A 24,624-nucleotide genomic window follows, 5' to 3' on the forward strand; every position below is an offset into this window, starting at 1 on the left:
TGTTTTAGTCTAGGTTAAGCGCTGCCCACTCTCTGTAGGTTGCTGGATTTCTTGCTTTCTGTGGTGGCTATCCTTGCCATTATATTTAGCATTGCTCCTCACCAGGTTAGGGAAATCTGTCTTGAATCAGGATGCCACAGTAAATAGCTTTCAGCATGTGTTATTTGAAATCCTGCCTGAATTAGAATGGCCATTTGTCTTCTCCAACCAGGGAGTTCTATCTAGAACCTTTAGGCTGAAGAAGGGGAAGACCAGTTTTCTCTATCTGTCTGCACCTCCACATCGAAGCCTCCCTCCTGTCATGAAGCTGTGCCAGGAATGGATTTCAGATGAAGATAAGGATGGAGGATCAGGCTGGATTGGCTGTTTATAGGTATTTTGGGAGATTCAACACGTAGAGGTCCCACACTGGGCAATTTATTATTTCTTTTTCATTTAACGTAATTTCAGATGTACAAGAAGAAAGTTACAAGAATAGAATAGAGAATTCTCACATATATTTCATCCAGACCTCTTGCATGTTATTATTAGCATTTTCTCCCTTCTATCTGTATGTTTGTCTTCATGCATGTCTGCACAGAGACACGCTCTCACACATGTATTTTCTAAGCAGTTTGAAAATGGAGACAGCATGCCTCTTTACCTCTAAATGGACCCATGCCTATTTCTTAAAAACAAAGATACTCTTTTATATAACCACACTGCAGTTATCAAAATTAGGAACTTAACATTCATCTACCACTATTTCCCAATCTACAGACCTTAATCAGATTTTGCAAGTTGTCCCAACTGTGCCCTTTATTTGGGAAAAGTCCAGATTCTGTGTTTTGTTCATTGGTCACATCTCTTTAGTCTGACTCTTTAATCTGAAACAGTGTGTCTTTCTGCCTCCTGACACTGAAATTTCTGAAGAGCCTAGGCCATTATGTTGTCCCCAGTTTGGATTTGCCTGCTGTTCTCTTGTGATTAGACTTGGGTTTTACTTTTTTGGCAGGCATTTCACAGAAGGGATGGCATGTTCTTCTTAGTGCATCCTCTCAGGAGGCACAGGATGGCTCCTTGTCTCATTCCTGGTGATCCTCGCTTTGACCACGTGGTGAACGGACGTGCTGCTGCCAGGTTTCTCCAGTGTAAAGTCACGGCTTTTTCCTTCTGTAATTAATAAGTGTCTTGTGAGGAGATACTTTGAGACTGTAAATATTCTGTAACTACTCAAACTTTCACCCACTGCTTTTAGTATTCATTGATTCATTGCTGAATGGGTTACTATGATGATGATTACCAGATGGTATTGTTCTAACTTTATCATTCCCTCTGTATTTGTTAGTGGGACTTCCACCCTAAGCAAGAACTCTCCCTTCTGCCACATTTTAAAAAAAAGAATTATCAGAGTATGGAATCATGGATTCTAATTTCATATACTGGGTTTGTAATCCTTTACTCTCATGTAACTTTCTTGCTGAAATTGTCCCAGGCTCGGGCAGTGAGAGCCTCTGAAGATGCTCCTGGGCCTTTGGGCACACTCTTCATTCATTCCTAGAGCACTTCCTTCTGTCCTGGCTCAGAAAGGTGCTCCACACTCATCTTGCACTCTCCTTGCCTCAGCCCAAAAATTGGCTGGCTCTCCAAGGAAACCTTCCATTTAGAGGAGAAGGATTACACCAGACATTTCTTTAGTTTAGAGGAAAAGAAGGAATGTGTCCAGGGATCATCTGTTTTTTTCTCTCTCTCAGTGTTATCATTTCTCCCAATACGTTCATTTTCCCCATGGTTTTATTAAGCACCTGTTACATTGTGGATGTGGAAGATACAGAGATAAATGAGACATGGATCTTGCTCTCCAACTACTCATAGCCTTATGGCAGAAACAGACAAGTCAACATATCATTACAGCAGTGTGATAACTCTAGAATTGCAATGTGTCACCATATGCAAAACTGTGGGATCACAGAGGAGGAGGTTAAAGCTGATAAAGCTGACTGAATAACCCAGTGGATCACCAGGAATGAACAGAATCTTCACCTTGAAAGAGGCTGCCTGATGTGGAACCTCCTGGCCATAGAAAAATGCCCTTCTCCACGCATGAAACCAGGGTCAGCATTCCACTTGGGAACTCTCTCTAATTAATCCAGAGACAGATTTTTGTTTATATTGAATTGAACTCTAATTTTTAAATAAATTGCCCCTCATTTACTCCTAGTTAAACCCTAAAGCTCAGTAGAAGATGCGGAACTAATCCTCATCGTATGTGGCAGGCAGGCCTTCGCGTGGTTGAAGATGGTTGTCTTGCCCTACAAAGGGAACCTCGATTTTTTTTGCTCTTGAGCTGATCATGGTCAGCCATTCATTAGTCAGTACACCTCTTACCAGATTCCCCCACATGGCTCGTAACACTCTTCATACAGATAGAGAAAACGAGAGGGCTGTGATCCTGCTCAGTTGGAACAGATAGAGGCACCCCTGTAGCCCAGAGGCCACATCTACATCGTTGGCCGTTGTGTCAGCTTTAGGCTGCCTCTGAATGTGTAGTGAAGGAACACCTCCAGGTATGTTTTTTGTTTTTTTGCATGAACTCCTGTTAATCCAAGTCTCTTTCATTCCCTGTTGGTTTTACTGCTTGCTTGAAGTTAAATACAAGGCTTCCTGTTTCTCCTTTCAAATTTTCATCTTGTTTGTTTCAGCCTCTTGTTCCAACTTACCGAGATTTTTTTAAAAAGTCTTGATCCCACCATTTAGCATATCAGTCCCCTCAACTGATGTATGTGCTTGGTCTTGTCCACCCCCTAAAGTTGTCGATTTAAGTGACGGGAACCAGGGAAAAGGCAGGACTTTAAGGCATGTCCCTAGACACATTGACCTTTGAGTGGGTACTTTAGGTAATAACGTCCTCCAGCTATAAGAGTGGGCAGACTTTATTATCTGGAAGACATTTTGCTCCCCTAGATACACAGAAATGATAAACTTTGGGATACGTTATTAAAATCAAAAAGTACCCTCTACTGTGTTTCTCAGATTGTTGAGTCTAAGTGAAGCTATTTTTCAGTTTATTTTATGTGAATTTTCTTACTGAACCTACAGCTAATTGCTGAGTCCTCAGGACCTTTCCTCCCCCAGATGCTATTCAACAACTGTCGACTCTCTTCTAAAACTGTGAGGAACTTGCAGTATATAGTCTATAACACATCCTTTTAAATCTAATATATATACTTAATCCAAAATGACGATACACATCTTCTTCCCCTTTCTCTTGTTTTATATTACTTCTGAGTGCTTTTTCGCCATTTAACCTTATATTTATTTGTTTGCAGTCTTTCCCCACAAGAATGTAAGCTGATTCTTATTGTTGATTCTCTAGCATCAGACACATAATAGGTGGACAGTAAATGCTGAGTTAATGGATGAATACATTTTTCGATCTATAGTTTCTGGAACTGCTTTTTTTTTTTTTCTTGAAAGAAATCAAGATAATGGGCCTTTTATCCCTTCTTTGCTGTTGAAGATATCCAAGTAAGAGTTCATTTTGAACTCTCCTCTCCTCTATCACTCCCAAGTTAAAAAAAAAAAAAAAAGGAGGGAGGAATGTGTCTGTGAACTGGTAGTGTTCCTTTACATAGTCATCCTGATAGCCCATGATCTTAGAACAGACCCTGGTACCTAAAGATTGAATGCGACTATCAGATGTTCTGAAGTTCTCTTTGAGAAACAGACATTAAAGTAAAACAGAGAAGACGGGACTTCACCGGTGGTCCAGTGGTTAAGTTTTGCACTCCCAGTGCTAGGGGTACAGGTTAGATCCCTGGATGGGGAACTAAGATTCCGAATGCCACATGGTGGGGCAAAAAAAAAAAAAAAGAGAGAGGGGGAGAGAAATAACTAAAAAAAAAGACAAGAAAACATAGCAGAATGACTGAGAACACAGGCTCTACAGCCAGAATATGGTTTTGTCATTTAGGCTTTCGTTTGTTATTTGACAAACACTATGTCATTTGTCATTTAGGTCAAGCAACCTCAGTTTTCCCAGCCTCAAAATGGGGCTAAAAATAGCACCCGTCTTATGGAATGTTATAAGCATCCAGGTGGTGTTGGACCCACAGGCCTTACCATGATGCCACACTCAAGAAGTGATGGCTTCCCTTCACATGGTTTTCATTTTTAAAAAGCTTTGGGTAAAAAAGGTGCAGAGGAGGACATGAAGTTGCCTATAACCTCATCCCCTAGCAATTGCCTCTGTAAAGTTTTTTGACGTAAATCTCACGTATTTCCACATGCAGAACCTACATAGGCTTTGTTCACTCAGCATCCTGTGTGATCATTTCCCCACCCACCCCTGCAAATAGTTTCTTTTAAAAGTGATATTTTATAACATCCAGTGGAATGCTATGCACTGTAATTTAGAAAATACCTTGTTTCTCCAGATTATTGCCATCTATTTTTTTTTTCCTGTTACAAACATTGTGATGAATAATCTTCTATCTCTGTGGGTACCTTAGATTGTTTCCTGGAACGGGGGAATTGCTGAGTCAAAGGGCACGTGCATTTTTGAGGTTTTTGACACCCACTGCCAAATCGACTTCAGGAAGGTGGTGCTCACTGAAGTCTCCTGCAGCAGAGCAGGGAACCCCCGGGAGCCCGCCCATTCACTTCTCCCTGGTGATGCTGCTTGGGTTATTCACGGAGGCAACAGTTTCTCCCATCTCTACTCTCTCTTTGTTTTTCTTTTCTTCCCCCCTTTGTTTCCTTTCTTGGTTTTCTGCCAAACAGCCTCTTGTGAAAGGACCGCCTAATTAACCCTGTGCTAATTAACAATTTAAAATTACACAGTGCGACTGTTGGTGTTAATTCTCCAGGAGCTGGAGCAACAGCAGAGCCCCCTCCCCTTCCTCATAACTGCACCCCCTGTAACTTCACCAGCTTCCCCCGTAACTCTTGCATGGAGCCCTGGCCTGTCTCCCTAAGGGAGAGTGATAAAGCTGTCACTTCACGTCTTCTCAGTTGAAAGAGGGAGATGGATGACTTTGTTAATGGGGGGCCCCCGGGATAACAGGGTGGAGTCTTACCATTTTTTAACCATCTTCGAAAAATAAGGACTGAGACTGGCAAAGATGCAGGGGTTTTACAGGGAGGTTCAAGGAAACTCTAACCTGTGAGAGGAGCAAGAATGGGGGAGGGGTTCCTGATGAAAATGTTAGAACTTTTCTGCACAAGAGGACTTTTCAAATGGAGGAAGGCACTCAGCAGAGAGTGCGTGAGTGCTAGGTCACTCCTGTATCTTCCCTTTAACTCTCTTACTGAAGAGATGCACTCTGTTGAAATCTAACTGAATTCTTAAAACCGCCACCACCAAAAAAACCCCCCCAAACCCACGCTGAGTCCAACACTGGTGGTCTTGTGTTTAAAGGGGATTCAAGGGTGCAAATGGCTGGAGAGGAGCAGGCGGCCAGAAGGGGTGAGGGTTTGTGGCGTGTGAGCCAGCCCCAGCCATACCGAAGGATGAGGAAGGGGCGCAGAGCCGGGGGTGGGGGGCCGCCTGTGAGAGCACGGGGACCCGCTGGGTTCCCAGGCTGCCCTCTGTAACTGAAGATCATTGATTTTACGGGAAACCATGTTTACAGACAGAGTGCTGATCGACCTCGAGTTGACTTCTGCCTCCTTAAGTAAGAACTACCTTTTTCTTATTGACTGGCTGATAAACAGAGCGAAAGGAACTGCTGTCCGGGTGGGAGGGTGGGAGAGGGCCTGAGGTCCTGGGGCCCAAAGGTGGGGCAGCGTTAAGAGATTCCTGCATCTCTGTGCTCTGGCCCTCTCCTGGCCGCCCCATCCCTGCACCTCCCAGGGACTGGTGAGTGAGCCCAAGACTGACCCTGCCTGATTACCTGGCAGCACAGGCTCCAAGCACAGAGGAGCAACGATCTGTCCTAAAGCGGAATGTCTCACTCAAGCTTTAGTAATGCACAGCCCCTGGGGACGGTATTAAAAATGCAGATTCTGATCTGGGGTAGGGCTGAGAGCCTGCATTTCTCACAGGCTCCCTGGTGAAGACAGGCTCTTTGGCCCTGAACCATACGTGGCTTAGCAAGGTGGCAAAAGCCGTCTGCTTACCCTGGCCAGAAGGCACTGAGAAGAAGCCCAGAGCAGGTGCTTGGGATCCCGAGCGGGCTCCTTTCCCACCAGCATCTCAGGGGGCTGGTGCCCCCTTGCGAATGAGGGGTCCCCCATGTGTGCTCCCTCATGGGGCACGTGTCACCACCAGAGGCTGTCTGTCTTTGCCCATAAGGTCATCTTTTCTTGACACCTTTTGCTGAGGAATAGAAAACAAAGTTGGGTGACTTTTTAAAAGTCCCAGTCCCTTAACCAGATGATTTATGAAGGAGGAGGAGGAAGAAGAGAGCAGAGCAAGAAAAGCCCACCAATTAATTGGTAAACGCTTTGCAGACTTCTCAGCCCAGTCCAGGCTGGAGAAGAGATTGGCTTTGCTGTCAATACACAAGTCCCTGGTGAAGCATCAAAGCTGTTCTCCTTTATCAATCGTGGCCTCCCCTTCCCGCATGTTCCTGTAACTTACCAAGCATTTATGACATTGATTTTACAATCGGGCTGTTAACCCTCCCGCCCCTTCAGGCCTGCCAACCTTTTTGGCCCAAGCTGTCAATCAGATGTCATCCAGCCAATCACACACGTCCTTAGGGAAGAGCCACCCTGGATTCTCACCTGTATCCCAACCTGAGCCTTGTGAGGATGTCTCATGGCATTTGCTGTTTGGTTTGGTTTAGTGTAGTTGTCTTTGTTTAAAATCAATATATCTTTTCTAAGGTACACGAAACTTTGTTGTAATGGAATTTGAGGTTATAAGCTGAGAGCTGGTGTGTGTGCACGTGTGTGCTTGTGTGTTACAAACAAAACATGACATATTCTTCCAAAAAGTTGTTTCTCCTGAAACTTCTGGTAAACCTGCTTTCCCCATCTTTTCCCGAGAGGGAGCTATTGGCTCACTGTGCGGTGGAGAATCAAGCAATGAAAAAAAGAATGGGAAGATGGAGAGGGGGGAGGGTTGGGTGGAACAAACCCAGCCAAAACCTTCATCCACTGTGTGTGAATGAGATGGTGGGTGGACAAGCAGCCAAGTCTTCTCCAGGAAGGAGGCGTGGTGGGGAGGGTGGCCTGGGATTCACAGCAAGCACTCTGAAAACCTTGCGAGGCGCTGAGTCGCCTGTAGGAGCGGGGCCAGATGGAAGAAATGCTCCTGTGATGTTGTTGTCACAGGAGCAGAGCAGAGGCAAGCGATCTAATGTCTCCCTCCCCAGGGACGTGAGGTCTCAGAGGGCAGATTGAGCTCAGTGGCACTTTGGAGTCGGAAACGGAAAAGCCCCAGGGCTGAAGGACAGCTGCTTGGGTAACGACTAATAAGTAAGAGGCAGGTGTGGAGCTGGGGCTGGCGGAGCCCAGCTGCCATCTCGGCTCACTGTGAGATCCTTGACAGCAAAACCCACCCAGTCAGTGGTGAACGCGCTCCATTCAGGCAGGGTGAGATCCTCCCTGCTGGTGGCGGACTCGGCCCACTGAGTCTCGGTGGATCTTCCTAGAAACATCACGCTCACGTTTTTGCACCTCTATATTTTAAGTCTGAAGCCAGCTGAGTCACAAGCAAGGGTGTTCTGTGGGTTGTAGGGGGGAGATGGGAACTGGGAACACCACCTTTCTCAGTGTTCCAGTGGCTTTGGAGTCATTTTTTAGATCTAGGGTCTCAGTTTTACTGCTTGTAAAATGAGACGGTATTTTCAAGACTGGGACAGGGTGAATGTAGCCATGGGGCCTTTGAGGGGCTTCACAGAGCTCGACCAGGCCTGCATACTTGCCCTTGACCCCTGCAGCCCTCAACCACTTCTCCGTGAATTTCTCAAACTAAAAATGTGGACAGTAAGAGCAAGAGCACAACTTCGCTTCTAAATCAAATGGCATGTCCCCGCCCAGGTTCATCATCCTTTCTCTAAGGGCTGCAAAATCATCTTTCTCCTGTCCGTCTGTCTGTCCCAGGTGTTCCCCTGGCCCACAGACAGTGTGGGCGACAGGGGTGGCTTTGTGTTGCCATCTGTATGTGGTGGGGCCACTGTTCTGTGTCCCAGCAAGTTGAAAACAATCCTCCTCCTGACCCCTGCCTGATCGCTGGGCCCTAACTCTTCAACGCTGTGCTTGCAAAGAACTCAAATTCAAACTGGTCTCCAGGGGTGCAGCAGCTGACAGTCTGGACAGAAAGGGCTTCTCCTGATGCCCCTTTCCCCACCCCCCCTCCTCCTGTGACACCCAGGGGCACCGCCCGCCCGCTGAACCTGGACGGGGTGGGGCGACGGCCCGGGGTCCCGCTGCCCCGCCGTCTCTGTTGTGGGTGTGGAAGACAGAAGCCTGCCAGGGCAGAGTGCTCTGTGCAGGACCTTAGCCTCGGCCCTCCTAACCTCTTTCCTTTCTCTCTCTCTTCCCCCCTCTCTCCCTCCTCTCCCCCTTGCCTCCGCCCTTCAGGTCCAATCCGTACTGGGTGCAATGAAAGCTCCACGCAGGCCTTACCATGGAAGGCTGTGACTCGCCCGTCGTCTCGGGGAAGGACAATGGGTGCGGTATCCCTCAGCACCAGCAATGGACTGAACTCAACAGCACCCACCTCCCCGACAAACCCAGTAGCATGGAGCAGCCCACAAGCGAGAGCCACGGGCCCCTGGACGGCCTGAGGGCCCCCTTCAATGAGCGCCTCGCGGAGAGCACCGCCCCGGCCGGGCCCGCCGCCGAGCCCGCCGCCGCTGCCGCCGCCGGCAAGGAGGTCAGCTGCAACGAGTGCTCGGCCTCCTTCGCCAGCCTCCAGACCTACATGGAGCACCACTGCCCCGGCGCCCGCCCCCCGCCGCCGCCGCCGCCGCCGCCGCCTCCGCCCCTGAGGGACGAGAGCGGGAGCGACAGCAGCGAGGAGGGGGACGAGGAGAGCGACGTGGAGAACCTGGCCGGGGAGATCGTGTTCCAGCCGGACGGCTCGGCGTACATCGTCGAGAGTCTGAGCCAGCTGACCCAGGGCGGGGGCGCGGGCGGCGGGCCTCTCCCGTCCCTCTTCCTGAACTCTCCCGCCGCCGCCGCCGCCGCCGCCGCCTCGGGGGGCAAGCAAGGGGACCCTTCCTGTGCGGCACCCGTCTACCCCCAGATCATCAACACTTTCCACATAGCCTCATCCTTCGGGAAGTGGTTTGAGGGCCCAGACCAGGCTTTCCCGAATACCTCAGCCCTGGCGGGGCTCAGCCCCGTCCTGCACAGCTTCCGCGTATTCGACGTGCGACACAAAAGCAACAAGGATTACCTAAACAGCGACGGCTCTGCCAAAAGCTCCTGCGTATCCAAAGATGCTCCCAACAACGTGGACCTGTCCACCTTCGATGGCTTCGTGCTCTACGGCAAGCGGAAACCCATTCTGATGTGTTTCCTCTGCAAGCTCTCCTTTGGCTACGTCCGTTCGTTTGTGACCCACGCGGTGCACGACCATCGAATGACCCTGAGTGAAGAGGAGCGGAAGATTCTTAGCAATAAGAACATCTCCGCCATCATCCAAGGGATCGGCAAAGACAAGGAACCCCTTGTAAGTTTTCTGGAACCAAAAAACAAAAACTTTCAACTCCCTTTAGTTTCCACCGCTAACCTCATAGGCCCCGGACACAGTTTTTATGGGAAATTCAGTGGCATTCGAATGGAAGGGGAGGAGGCTCTCCCCGCCGGCCCCACTGCGGGCCCCGAGCAGCCCCAGGCGGGTCTCCTGACCCCCAGCACCCTCCTGAACCTTGGCGGGCTCACCAGCTCCGTCCTGAAGACCCCCATTACCTCAGTCCCCCTAGGGCCTCTGGCCTCCAGTCCTACCAAGTCCTCAGAGGGCAAGGACTCTGGGGCAGCAGAAGGAGAGAAGCAAGAAGTGGGTGATCCGGACTGCTTCTCGGAGAAGGCGGAGCCCGCTGAGGAGGAGGCGGAGGAGGAGGAGGAGGAAGAGGAGGCGGAGGAAGAGGAAGAGGAGGAGGAAGATGAGGAGGAAGAAGAGGAAGAGGAGGGCTGCAAAGGACTCTTTCCAAGCGAGCTGGACGAGGAGCTGGAGGACAGGCCCCCCGAGGAGTCTGGGGCCGCGGCAGGTAGTAGCAGCAAAAAGGACCTTGCTCTCTCAAACCAAAGCATTTCTAACTCCCCCTTAATGCCTAATGTGCTCCAGACCCTGTCCAGGGGCACAGCTTCTACTAGTTCTAATTCCGCTTCTTCCTTTGTTGTCTTTGATGGTGCGAACAGGAGGAATCGTTTAAGCTTTAACAGTGAGGGCGTCAGGGCCAACGTGGCAGAGGGCGGCAGGAGGCTGGACTTTGCTGATGAAAGTGCCAATAAAGACAATGCCACAGCACCAGAACCAAATGAAAGCACAGAGGGGGACGAGGGGGGCTTTGTCCCCCATCACCAGCACGCTGGCTCCCTCTGCGAGCTCGGGGTGGGGGAGTGCCCCTCGGGGAGCGGCGTGGAGTGCCCCAAATGCGACACGGTCCTGGGCTCCTCCCGCTCACTGGGCGGCCACATGACCATGATGCATTCTCGCAACTCGTGCAAGACACTCAAGTGCCCCAAGTGCAACTGGCACTACAAGTACCAGCAGACGCTGGAGGCGCACATGAAGGAGAAGCACCCGGAGCCGGGGGGCTCCTGCGTCTACTGCAAGAGCGGGCAGCCCCACCCCCGGCTGGCACGAGGCGAGAGCTACACGTGCGGTTACAAGCCTTTCCGCTGCGAGGTGTGTAACTACTCCACGACGACCAAAGGCAACCTCAGTATCCATATGCAGTCCGACAAGCATCTCAACAACATGCAGAACCTGCAGAATGGCGGGGGGGAGCAGGTGTTCAGCCACACAGCCGGGGCAGCGGCAGCCGCAGCGGCGGCGGCTGCAGCCGCGGCCAACATGGGCAGCTCCTGCGGGGCCCCCTCGCCCACCAAACCAAAAACCAAGCCCACCTGGCGGTGCGAGGTGTGCGACTATGAGACCAACGTCGCCCGGAACCTGCGCATCCACATGACCAGCGAGAAGCACATGCATAACATGATGCTGCTGCAGCAGAACATGACCCAGCTCCAGCACGGCCGCCACCTGGGCCTGGGCGGCCTGCCGCCGCCCGCCGAGGCCGAGCTCTACCAGTACTACCTGGCCCAGAACGTCAGCCTGCCCAACCTGAAGGTGGACAGCACGGCCCCGGACGCCCCGTTCGTGATGAGCGGCTTCCAGCTGGACCCCGCCGGGCCCGTGGCCGCCATGACGCCCGCTCTAGGTGAGGCTGCCCCCATGTGTGTCTGTCCTGACCGATGGGAGTGAAACCGGGGGAGGACGCTTGCGCGGGCCAAGGTCCCCGTCGACTCTGTTGAGTCCCGTGGATGTCATGAATCTTTACTCCCTCTGAGAGTCGTTCTGTGCTCCGCTCAAGCATCTGGTCATCACATCTTTTTTTTTTCCTCTAGAATCCCTTGAACTCTTGTGTTGAGCCTGTGGACAGTGGTTTGGGTTCAACGTAAGAAACATGTGCCCTCCAGCTCCACGGATGTGTGGCGAAGTTTGAGTGTTTCCTCTAGTATTTGGCTCTGGGTCAACTTTTCTACCTGTTCCCATCCCCCCCTTTATCTGTCCCTTTCTCTATTTGAAAAATCACCACAACTCCCCTCAACTGGTAGGTTCTGTTAAACAATTATTGAGATGTACAGGAAAGTGTCACCGCAGTTTTCAATAGGGACAGTTATCTCTGAAAGAGCATCTGAGAACTGTGGTGTAACTTATTTAAATAAGCCAGGTCTGGTTGTGAGCAGACCAGGAGCCACCCACATGTCTCCCAAAGTTCTCCAGTGTTGTTACCAGGATCTTGATGCTTTAAAGAGGCAGGTTCTTTTTATTACCTTGCGTGAGTTGCCAGTGATTAGTATAGTTGGGAATCGGTTGACCTGGGAGACACCATGAGGAGTGATGTGATAGATGAGTAATGGATAAGTTCTAAAATTGCACATTAAAGAAAGCCTGGTTTTAGTATCACATCCTGGTTAACAGAGCCTTTGTTGTCATGGAGTACATGGCTTCGTGCTGGAAGACTGTCTTACCTGTTGGCTTCATTGAGCCAGAATGGGACCAAGAGGACAGGATTTGGATGCGAAAAGCCATGACTCTTCATGTAAAAAGAACCGTGACCACTTCTAGGGAAGAGTTTCTATAGCAAGTGAAAGTACAAACCAGTTTCATGAGCACCAGTGTGGTGGTTGGGCCCCGCCTGCCCCAACTCCACAAGCCTGGTCTCCATTCCCTGACCCAGGTAACCTCTTGAGACCAGCAGTCATGTCCTGAATGACACAAGACCCCCTTACTGACATGGGAGTAAGTCATTCTCGGCAACAAAGCATGAGCAAGCACCTTTATCCTAAAATGGCTCTGATTCACACGGAGGGCTAAAGCTCCCCAGTGGGCACATCTTTATTTGTGTGGTCTTTCAGTGCTAATTGCTGCTGATGAGTTATATTTCACGGCATTTAATTTGTTTTTCCTGCCATGCATTTAAATTTGAATCCTGGCAACTTTAATCTTGTTCTCCGTTTTGGAACATTGACTCGTTGATCCTTTCTTACCAAGCAGTTTGCAGATGTTTTACCCACTGATCAATCATGGATGCACAGGAATCAGTCATTCTGTTTGTCCCAAGAGTGACCCGGGGGGTTGCACACCTATGAGTAGCATCGGTACTCAAAAAGACTGTACTGATTTTAAAGCCTACGGGAATTGGGGTTTTCTTCATCTGGAGATTTAGAATCTTGGGGAAGCAGGTCTTGGAGTAAATCAAACATAGTGTAAGTGGAATGAAGACACAGAAAATGGATGGGTTCATACTGGGTCAAAGTGAAGACTTTTTAATTACCTTGAAAACCAGTAATTCTGACTGAGGCTTGAATTGAGTGGTAGATAAATAGTTTGCTTTTATCACCCACTGTCTGTGAGTCTGCGGGACACCGTGCATCGTGAGCAGAGGGCAGATGCGAAAGATATGAAACGAATCCTTGTGTCCTGCACATACATAAAAGATCCGGACTTTATTTCTTAAAGAGAATAGTGTTCTTTCTTCTAAAGACCTTATCCTGGTAGTCACGGAGGGCCCTTGAATTTCCAGCATCACTGCTTGGCAGTCGAGGTGAGTCCCTCAACACCTCCCGTGCCTGCCTTAAGCCACGAGCGCTGTTAAGATGAGGGTGAGAGTGACGAAAATACTTGATGCCAGAAGCCTGCGTGCCTGTGGGAGTGATAGAATGTGTCCACTTGGACCCATTATTTCAGTCGTAGGAGCTCAGCAGAAGGCAGCGTAGGCAAATACAAAGAGCGTAGCTTTCAGTTCCGTATGCAGCCCGGCTGATTGGTCCTTAGACCTGCTAGGAGAAGGCTGTGGGCGTTATTAGGCATTACTGGGTTCTACAGGGGGAAGTAGTGGTTGTGAATTACACTCCTGCTCACAAGTCAGTGTTCTCTTCCTCCCTTTGATGGAACCACCACTGATCCTGGGCACACATGCATTCTAGACACCCTCAAGGAAAAACTCAGCACCATTGGTCTGGTCTGCTTGAATTTGCCTCTGTCTGTAGGTGAGATGTTAGACTTGAGTCCAGATGACCATCTTTCCAGACATCCATTTGGATTATATTTTAGCACAGCATGGAGCAATGGGTGGCTTGTCAAGGCACCTACGTGTTTCCTGAGTAGCCAGCTGGCCATAGGACATTTGCACCAGGTTAAGAACTCCTTTGATTCTGCTTTTGATTGTAGGAGGTGTCTTTTAATCCCTGTGTCTCTCTGAGGATGTGCTCAGGGCAGAACTTTCTGCCATGGTGTCAGTCTCCAGCCTTAAGGTTAAATGTTGGGGGAGATGGGGTCCCCCCTTTTCCAAGACCATCCGTCCGGTGTGACTCAAGAGTAGGAATCCACTGAGTTCTCAGTGCATGCTCTCTCCCCGCACCTGACCTGCCTGTGAATTGGGTGAGGTTTCTCCACTTCTTGGGGACTGAATTTGTTCCTTCCAGCCCTGTGGATGTGTGGGATCCCAAGCCCTGTATGTGTTTCTCCAGGGTATAGTTCTCAGAGGGAGTTTTGGCTTTCCGATCATCCCCATTTCACTGCTTCTCTGCTTCTGTCTTGGATTTGTATTTCATTTTAAGAGCTTGGGATGGCAACAGGGACTTATTTTGTTTGTGTGTTCCGAGGACTTCTCACTTTCACTCAGGCACCAAGCAAGTGACAGCTGAATTTCTCTTTGGAGTGGTATTGATGTGTTGAGGTTAAATTTTAAAACTGAAGAAGATTTGATGCTTCAGGTGGTCGACATCAGAAACAAATATATGTTTGCTCCTTGTCTTACCCTCCGGGCAGTTTCTGCTTTCACTGAACATGGAATGTGTTTTGTGGATGCTGCCTGGCCTGCATCCCTATTAAGGGATGGAGCTTTTAGGCTTTTCCCCCCCCATCTCTTTTTCTCTCTTGTCCTAAGAAGAATGTCATAGCTATGGCTCCTCTCACCAGGGGAGATGGCAAGAGAGAAGGCAGGCAGAAAGCTTCCAGAGTCTTCTGGCACGTATATGCAAAAGATTTCTGTGGCTTGCTAGACTGTCCGCAGGCTTCAAATCCTGCCACTCTGCTCAGTCGAGCCTGGACTGAGGTCCTCACTCAGAGTACCTCGTACAGCAGAAGTAAGAAAAAAAATTTTTTTAAATAGTAATATCTTTTCTTTGATTAGCCACTAAGTTGGATTCTAATCAGTCCATAAAAACAAAAATAAAAAATCTTCAGCCCAACCACATGTGAAAGGTCAGGTTTAAATATCAGCTGGGGAGTGGCAGGGGGAGACACAGCTCGAGCGTGTGTGCGCTTAGGGGAGAAGCAGAAAATAGAAGCCGACGCTCGGCGTTCTGCTTGACTGTAGGCTTCTAGGTAATGCAGGGAAGGCTGCTCTTTCCAAGCCTTTCTCGTGACAGAAATAAGAGCTCACAGTATTAACTTGCCGCCAGTGAGTGAGAGCCGGCCCTTGGTTTATGCATGGTCGTGATGGACTGAGAAAGAGCCGGGCTGGAGAGGGAGGAGCAGAGCCATCTCAGACCCCGGTTTTCCAGGGCTGTGAGCTGACCTTTGCGTTTCACTGCCCGTCTCCACCCAACTTCCCAAACCTGTAACATTTTGGCTGCTCTGTACCCTGGCTGTCACGGCAGATGTTTGGGCCTCTGTGCGGCGGGCTGGGTACCCTCTAGAGGTTCAGCAAGGAGAAGATTGGATCCTTGTCCTAAAGAGGCTGCACCTGTATTGAATGGCTGAGATAACGCCAGAGGGGAGCATGATGTGCCCCAGAGTAGACTTATGTTCCACGCTGTGTCGGGCTCATGGACAGGAAATGATTGTACTCTTGGGGAGGTGTGGGAGGAGCCAGTGCCTCTGAGAGGCAGGTGTGGTAAGGAATAAGGAGATCATTCTGGAAATCTCAGATTTAGAGCTGCACTGTCCACTACGGTAGCCACTAACCTAACTGTAAATGAAGTAAAAAAAAAAAAAAATTGAAAAATTCAGCTCCCCAGCTCTATCTTAGCCATATGTCAGGTGTCCCATAGCCATGCGTGACTAGTGACTTTCATGTTGGACAGTCCAGATACCCAAGGTTTCCATCTTCACAAAAAGTTCTCCTAGGCATTGCTACTGCTTAGCCCAATTCTGATTTGCCGCAAAGACTTGGTGCCTTAGAACGCAGCTGTGACTCAGTTCGGGGACTGAAGCTTCAGATTCTCTTACATCCAGTGAGTGATACTTTTATGTCTATGTCTTTTCTTGGATCTGAGTGAGGAGCTGAATTCAAACATTTAAGAGATTATATGGTTCCCACCTTCTTCTAGGCATTCTTTTACAAAAGAAAAAAACAAAAACAACACAACCTTTCGCAAATTTCAGAATGTCCATGAGAGCGATCTGACCACGTCAAGCTGATTTTCGTTGTACATTTTCCCAGTGGATAGCACCTTGTGATGCTTGAAATGTGATCTTTCTTCTGCTGGAACCTGGGTCAGGGATGGTGGAGGGTGGGCAGTGCCTCAGGTAGGGCCACTTCGAGCCCAGCCTCTGATTCTCTCCCTTCTCTTTCCCCACAGTGGGCGGTGAAATCCCCCTAGACATGCGGCTCGGGGGCGGGCAGCTGGTGTCGGAGGAGCTGATGAACCTGGGCGAGAGCTTCATCCAGACCAACGACCCGTCGCTGAAGCTCTTCCAGTGCGCCGTCTGCAACAAGTTCAGCACGGACGCCCTGGACCTGCTGGGGCTGCACATGAGCGTGGAGCGCAGCCTCCCGGAGGAGGAGTGGAAGGCGGTGATGGGGGACTCGTACCAGTGCAAGCTATGCCGCTACAACACCCAGCTCAAGGCCAACTTCCAGCTGCACTGCAAGACGGACAAGCACGTGCAGAAGTACCAGCTGGTGGCCCATATCAAGGAGGGCGGCAAGGCCAACGAGTGGCGGCTCAAGTGCGTGGCCATCGGCAACCCCGTCCACCTCAAGTGCAACGCCTGCGACTACTACACCAACAGCTTGGAGAAGCTGCGGCTGCACACGGTCAACTCCAGGCATGAGGCCAGCCTGAAGCTGTACAAGGTAAGCCCCGGCCTGTCTCTGGAAGCAGTGGAGCAGATCCCCCGGGTGACCATGAGGCTGGGGGCAGATGGACACTTCGTGCCATTAACTGGAGGGACTGGCGGCTGGCTGAGGCCCTGGCATTGGGAGGGGGTGCTGATGACACAGTGGAGGGCTTCAGCTGGGAACTGAAGGATCTCTCTGTGGGGTGCCTCATTTGGGGGCCAGGTTGTATTTATAGCAGCCCATACTATACATTGTTCCACATACCTTCCTTAGAACTGACTTCTTTCCTAACTCACAATTGCCATTTCCCTAGTTCCCCCTTTACCTTTGTGCTTATATGTTTTCCCTGCAGGCTTCCTGTCCTCCTTTTCCATCTGGTTATTCCCCCCAGTTTTTAGCCTCTGTTCCCTGAATGCCCCCTGGGGTGCTTTGTATATTCGTTCATTCATTCATTCATTCATTTAAGAGATACACATTGAACCCCTCCCATACCCCAGGCCCTGTTCTGAGTCTGCTTCCATGCACAAGGCAGACAAAAAGTCCCTGCCCTCCCAGAGCGCCCATTCTTTTGGGGGGGTGGGTGATAGACAAAGTAAATAAATTATATGGTAGGCTAGAAGGTGGTGAGTACTATGGGGAAATTCACGGTCAAGTGAGGGGTCCCTTTATTCTTTTTTCCTGTCTGCCATGTTCTATGCCTCTGTTCTCTTCCTCAAATTTTCTTTTTTTTTTGCTGGGCTTCTCCTGCCTTCCTTCTCCTCCTAAGTCCTCTCCACTTCTCATTCCTTCATATCCCTCCTTCCTCACCCCAGCCCTCCTTTCTCACCCCTCCCTGCCCCCTTCCTTCTTCCCCTTAGTCCATAGACGGTAACGAGGAGGAGGTGCTCAGATACTGTAAATAGTCCTTCCACTTGCACGGCAGAATTGCTCCAGACGTTTCTATTGATTTTCACTGGACTTAAAGCCTCACCTTTTTCTCTAATCATCCCATAATGGCTTTAGTATGAACAATCAGGTACAAATCGCCATAAATCTGCCCAGCCTCCCTCCACGTCCCTTCCACGCCCTCGCCCTCTCTCTCTGTTTCCCTCCCTCTTGTCATCAGTCTCTCTTTCCATTCACACTGATTCCCACATCTGTGGGCCACTGAGTTCCAGGTTGCCCCTCACCCTGAGCTCCTTGAATCCCCTCTCTGCTTACAGTGATTTTAAACGGAGACTCCAAATAAGACCCTGATCCTGTCCCCACATCGGCCTCTGCTGAGATTGATAAGTGCGATTCGTTTTATAGTCACTCATTCTCAGCTTGTCCAGAGGCCTGTGTTACATGGATGAGAAACCATGTTCGGGAAAGGAGGAGAAAGCAGGCACAAGGTGGTGGGAATAGAATATTCTGGAATTGACTGCTGACTCAGGCATGAATGGGCTCAAGGGGTGCAGAGGGGAGGGTCTAGACACCAGACAGCCAAGCCCACCCTGTCCTCTGTGAGCTGGTCCCTCAGTGGTTGGCTTCCCTGAGTGTCACCCTCGGAAGGAGAGGCTCCTGGCCATCAGTTTAAATCAGAGGTTCTCACTGGCCACAGGGTGGTGCCGGTGTGGTCGCGAAAACCTGATGGAGATACCCATGGGGAAAAAAAAATAGAGTTTCTTAACGACTCAACTGAGCAAAAATTAGTATGAAGGACTAGGTGCAGCCCTGGAAGGTCGTTTGCAGCTTCGAATGCTGTCCTTTAGAGGTGGCATGAAGCTGGCCTCTTCCATCTGAGGAGAAGCATTGCCTTTTAGGTTATAAAATGGGTGGGGGTAGTCACTAACTGTCCACACTAAGGCCTCCAGCAGGAGCAGCCTTGGCTTTGCTTCATTCCAAAGGGCCTGGAACCTGGGGATTCACTGACTACATCCCTTGCTGGTCCCCACCCCTTGTCCTTTGGTCTCACTTGAGGGTCGGGTAGAGGTGGTGTTCAGGGCAGCTTGAGTGTCACCATTTGCTTTGCTCAGCTAGCCCCGGATGCCCGTCCTCCCCTGCCTTGTTCTCTCATCTGCTTTCCTAAGTAAAGATGGAGGGGTCTCCTGCTCAGAAAAGGCAGTGTCGCAGAAGTGAAGGTGTGGGGATGCAGGGTGGGATGCGGGGACCAGCGCCCGGAGGAGAGGTGCCCGGGCAGTGTGTATGGCTGGCACCCGCCAGGGGTGACCTCCACCCACATTCAGGACAGAATCCCCCCGGGTCAGGAGCCGAAGGTCATTAGTCTGGTCTCATTAGTCCTTGGGTAACAAATGTCCCCGTGACTCTGCCGTGGGGGGCGGGGAGCTCTCCCACCCACTCCCAGATGTGACCCGGAACCTTACCATTTCAGTGCCCGCCTTGAGGCCTTTCTGCCCTGCGATGTGACTAAGATAAACTTCTCTCGCCACCACGGGGGTCCCTCGCCCAGGGTCTTGTCGTCAGTCCTGGGATTTGGGGTGGGGATCGGAGGTGGTTTGAGAGTCAGCTTTTCTCTAGGCCCTGGTGTGGCCTGTGGTAAATGGAGATTGATTGCATGTTATTTTTCCTCTTGCTAATGTAATCCATTAGCCCAGCACATGCATAATCAGTTTAGAGCACAGTTAACTGGATATAATCGAGTTCTTTACTGTCTGCTAGAGAAACAGCTCCAGATGCTGCTGACCCAGGGAGGGCCCCCAGCTTCTCACACACGGCCCTCCTCACTGCCCGCTTCCCCATGGCCCACCCTCGCCCCTGCCCTGCCCCCACCCCGCCCCACCCCATCTTGGTTCCCTGGCAAATTGCTCATGGATCGGTCAAGGAGATGCCCATGCTTGCCTTCTGCTGCATCTACTCAAGTAGCCGTGATGTCTTCGACTTCCTCGCGGGTCTCCCACCCTCTCCTCTTCCTTTTCGATGCTTGAGGAGACAGACCAGCGGGCTCAGGGGACACTAGCAGAAGTGTGGCTTTCTGGTCTGTCACTGGGCCTCAGACAGGTCCAGAGCCTCTCCCTCTTGGTGTCATAAATCCTGGCGCGTATGTTGCTGGATTAGGACTGAGCCGTCTGAAAGCATGAGATAATTTCTTATCCGGACACAGGAGAGGGTTGGGCTGATCAGCAAAATGGGGAAATGGGCGATACTATCTCTCTTGGCTGGGATTGTCTGGTTAGTTTGGATTATTGTTTGAGAGCGGTTTTTAAATCAAGATTAATGTTCATCGACTTCTTCCTGCCTCCTGGAAGAAAAAGAAAGTAGGGTTCAGGTGGAGAGCCCCTGGCATCAGAAGGAAGCTGTTTCCTTTTTTCTTGGCTCCCAGGTTAGTTTTCTGAAATGCTTGTGATTGAATTCGTCGAGTCTTTAAATACATTAAGTCCTCCTATGTATGAACAAGTTCCACTCTGAGAGGGTGTATGTAAGTCCAACCAAGTTAGCCTAGGTACCCAGCTAACACAGCCGGTGATATAGTACTGTACTGTAATAGGTTTATAACACTTTTCACACAAACATTAATAATACATTTTTTAAAAAACACAAGAATAAAACATTTTTAATCTTACAGTACAGCATTATATACTATAAGCTGTAACAGTTTACTATTACAGTACACCATCTGGCATCCAGGGGCGGGCATCAAGTGAACAGGCAAGAAGAGTTACTGACGGAGGAGGGCGAGGAGGTGGGAGACGGTAGAGCTGAAGGATTGTCAGCAGAAGGAGATGGAGGACCGGCTGCAGTTTCCCTCATGCCTGACGTTGATGGAATGCATGTTCACATCTTTGAAAGTTCACAACTTGAAGGTTCGTACGTAGCAGACTTATTGTAGTGGCGGCCCTGGTCCAGCCTCCAGCAGTCGTATGTCCACACCCTCGCGGCTGCCCTCGCGGGCACTGTGATTGAGCAACACTGCAACCCAGTGGGCTGGCTAGGGACCCCAGTCAGGCTTGGAAGCCGAACTCTTGGGTTTTTTTTGTCTACAGCCATTCATCAGAGACGGAATGAAAGTGTGTTGTGGGTAAGGTGCTTGTCTCTCATGAGGGCTTGAGGTCCGGAAGGGGAATTCTGCACCTGACTGCTTTCCCACTTCTCCTGAAGGACTTGCTCCTGTGCCCCACTCCTTCCCCCCACAGCAGTGTGGGGTACCCTTGCTTGGCTTAAATAGTGGGGGGCACCTGGTACTGATAATGCCTGCCCTCCACTCTCCTCTACGCTAGTGCAGATCATGAGCCAGGGAGTGGGCTCAGGGCTCACGTGAGCCCTTCTGTATTTATCTGGACTTCCCTGCTGTCCCTGGCGAGCTCTTTGGAAGTTGAAGTGTTTTCTGCTTGGGGGAGGAGGGTGCCGAAAGGGCAGCTGGAGATCAGTGCACACCTGCCAGCTATCAGAATCTGGGTTTCACGTTGATGTTTTTCTTCACCTGAGAGTCATTGGGATGGAAATCCATCAACTTGAGCAGATAGATTAAGACCCCCACCAGAATCTGTTACTCCAACAGTTCCCAGCTGAGTTTCCTTTGATTGGGCCCAGCCCTAAGTTTTCATATTAATCTTAAGTTATACACAAAGAGGCTTGTCTTCCCCCAGAGTTGGATCTGGACCCCATGTGGGTTGTGTCGGGCCCCCCAGGCAAACCGAGGGGGAGATACCAAGTCTCTTTGGCCTAAACTAAGAAGTAGAGGATGGTACCAACTGACTGAAAAATAGGTACCCAGATTCTCTACATGGTGGACTTCGATGCCGTTCGGATCATTTGAGGTAGAAGGAAGGAAGAGACCCCCCCCCCCCCAACCAGACTCTGAAATACTTCGGAATCTGCCTTCCCAGTTGTTTCCCTGATGTGTAGGAAACTCAGGGTTCACTCTCCCAGCAGGGCAGTAAGTTCACCAAAGGATGGGTGGACAGATCAGATGTATAACAAGTCACACAGAGATTTGGTCTGAAGTTTGCATTCTTCATGGCCTCTTATGGGGTCTTAGGCATGCAGCTGCACACTTTGTGCCCACAGATGGTGACTGGCAGCCTCTGTCCTGCCCCTCCCGCCGCCCTCCTCCTCCTCGCCGCCCTGGTGTGGCTTCGCGTTTGAAGCCCTGTCACAGGTGTCATCTGGTTTACATCGTCACTCTGGAACCAGTTTCCTCAAGCCTTGTTTTCTCATTAGCGCGACTATTTTTTTTTTTTTCCTAAGTGCATACCTCTGCCTTCTTCTCTCTATACTTTGGTGCCTTCAACCAAAAATGAAAGGCGGGGAGTGTTTTCCTGTGGCTGATTTAGAAGGTGTGAAAGGCCAGATGTTTTGGTAAATCTTAGCACATTTCACCTTCATGCCTTCCATCTCCCAGCGCAGCTGGGGGTCTGAAGTTCATTTCCCTCACTTGATGGCTGGGCTCGTGGGGTGGGGGCTCCTGAGGCCGGACTGGGAGACTGCGTGCACGTGGGCCCCCTGGTCACCACTGGAGAGCTGGGTGAGCCCTGGCAGTGGTTCTGGCCACCAGCTAACTTCAGGGTGTCTCTGGGAAGGTGGAAAGATTGAACCTTTTTTTGGAGGCAGGGCTCATATTGGGACAGGTTGAACCCTTCAGTGCGGTAGAACTGTGGCCAACACGTGATAGAGGGATGCTTGGCCAACAGATGGCCAGTGGGTGCAGTGTGAAAGGTCAGCACCTCGCTGCAGCCTTGCCCTTCCTCCAGAACCATGCTGCGCCTGAGAATCCCTCCAGTGTACCATTTCATTCCACACGTTCTCTCAGCTGATTGGCTGTAAGCCAGGCTTTGCCTGCTGGTTACTGGGCTACAGAGACTTTCACATCAGGAAGGTTGGATCCCTTTTACCTTTTGGCTCCACACTTTAGATACCAAATAATGGAATCGAAATCTTACTAGGTGTGCCTGCTTTTAATATGTCCAGTAGTAAATATGCCAACTTGGGAGTTCCCTGGCAGTCCAGTGATTAAGACTCAGTGCTCCCAATGCCAGGGGGCACGGGTTTGATCCTTGGTGAGGGAAGTAAGGTTCCACATGCTGCACGGCATAGTCAAAATAAACAACTAAATATGCCAGCTATTGAAAGACCAGTTTCATAATCATTTACATGCCAGTTCCTCCTTTCCCGCCCCCCCCCCCCCAAGTACTTTTAATATTTTTTATTTTCTCTCACCCTTCCTGAATCCTTTTTGTGGATGGTAAAGAACTGATGAGACTCCTTCAGAATATTATTATTCTTATTTGTTACAAAACTAGCATTCCAAGTTTACCTCAAGTGTAAATGAATAATAAAATGTGGATTCCTTATTTTTTATAGTAAAAATTATTAGTATGAGTAACATGTGTTCACTGTAGAAAATTTGAGAAATCCAGGGAAGTATAAGAGAATATAATCATTTGCCTAATCCCATCAAAGAGGATAACATATGTTTTCTTTCTTTCTTTTTGATTTAACAGGATGGGTAAGGCATCTTACAAAATTGGAATTATGTTGCATGTACACAGTATTACACCTTAGCCCTTTCTCATACCTTTAAGTACTTTTCAATTCTCTTTAAAGGGGAAGTCCTTTTTCTACTCTCCAACTCTTAAGATACGGATCACAAGTTATCTGCTTATCTCTTTCGGGGTTATTGGTTTTTTTTCCGTATGCTTATAGTGATAGAAACTGTGCGTGAGTGTATACATACATATTATCCCCTTATGAAATCTCTTAGACACACTGCTTTTGGTTTGCTTTTTTCATGTAACCTATCATCCTGAAAATCATCTCAGGTCATAACATATCGATCTAGCTCACTCTTTTTAGCGGCTGCGTAGTTTTCCACACACTGACCAGGCCCTTGCTGACGTGCATTCATGTTACCTGCAGTTTTGAGCTTATGGTAGGGAAGTCTGTCCACACTCGAGCTGTTCCAAGAAGGCCCGGTGGTTTTAGGGTGCTGTGCCCGTAGATAGAGTCCTCCCTAATGGCCCTTCAGAAAGAAGACCCTTTCAGAATATTATTAACATTATTAAGAATATTTTAAACACTAAGTTTTAAGTATTTTAACTCTTTTAAACATTTCAAGTTTTATTAAGAACATTTTGTCCCCTCCCTATAATAGATGATATTAAAAAGCAGAGACATTACTGCCAACAAAGGTCTGTCTAGTCAAGGCTATGGTTTTTCCATATGGATGTGAGAGTTGGACTGTGAAGAAAGCTGTGTGCCGAAAAATTGATGCTTTTGAACTGTGGTGCTGGAGAAGACTCTTGAGAGTCCCTTGGACTGCAAGGAGATCCAACCAGTCCATCCTAAAGGAGATCAGTCCTGGATGTTCATTGGAAGGACTGATGCTGAAGCTGAAACTCCAGTACTTTGGCCACCTCATGTGAAGAGTTGACTCACTGGAAAAGACCCTGATGCTGGGAGGGATTGGGGGCAGGAGGAGAAGGGGACGACAGAGGATGAGATAGCTGGATGGCATCACCAACTCGATGGACATGAGTTTGAATAAACTCCGGGAGTTGGTGATGGACAGGGAGGCCTGGTGTGCTGCAATTCATGGGGTTGCAAAGAATCGGACATGACTGAGCAACTGAACTGAACTGACTGATAATAGATGATGTTCAAACTCCCACATGGTGACCAACACAGTCTTATTTTTCTGTTTGCATCCCGTTTGTGAATTTGTCCCAGTGTGCGTCTCTTTAATTATTAGGGTGAAGATGTTTTCATGCATTTATTGTCCATCTGAATTTCTTTAGTGACTTTTCCATTCATAGACTTTGCCCTGTTTTCATTCATTCTTTCATCTATTTTGGTGGGTTGGTCTTTCTTTCTGACTGATTTGCAAAAGCTGTTGGTTTATCGGGGCCAGCAGTTCCTTCTATGCCGTGGATATTGCAGTAGTTTCTGTGAGTCTGTTATTCATCTTTCACTAAGCTTATAATATGCTTCAGCCTACAGAAACTTTTCATCTATGTGTTGTCCAGTCTGCACATCT

General features: G+C 49.4%; 1 protein-coding gene across 2 annotated transcripts in view; it reads left to right on the top strand.

Moving 5' to 3' along the window:
- Positions 1-24,624, top strand: part of ZFHX3 (zinc finger homeobox 3) — a 250,172-nt gene that overhangs the window by 79,997 nt on the left and 145,551 nt on the right. For both annotated transcript variants that reach the window (XM_043898963.1, XM_043898964.1), the window contains exons 2-3: positions 8,512-11,318; positions 16,192-16,688. In XM_043898963.1, coding sequence (XP_043754898.1) covers positions 8,558-11,318; positions 16,192-16,688 — 3,258 coding nt within the window. In that variant the 5' untranslated portion in view covers positions 8,512-8,557. The remainder of the gene's footprint in view (positions 1-8,511; positions 11,319-16,191; positions 16,689-24,624) is intronic.

This window comes from Cervus elaphus, chromosome 4, assembly GCF_910594005.1.
Source record: "Cervus elaphus chromosome 4, mCerEla1.1, whole genome shotgun sequence".
Classification (NCBI taxonomy): domain Eukaryota; kingdom Metazoa; phylum Chordata; class Mammalia; order Artiodactyla; family Cervidae; genus Cervus; species Cervus elaphus.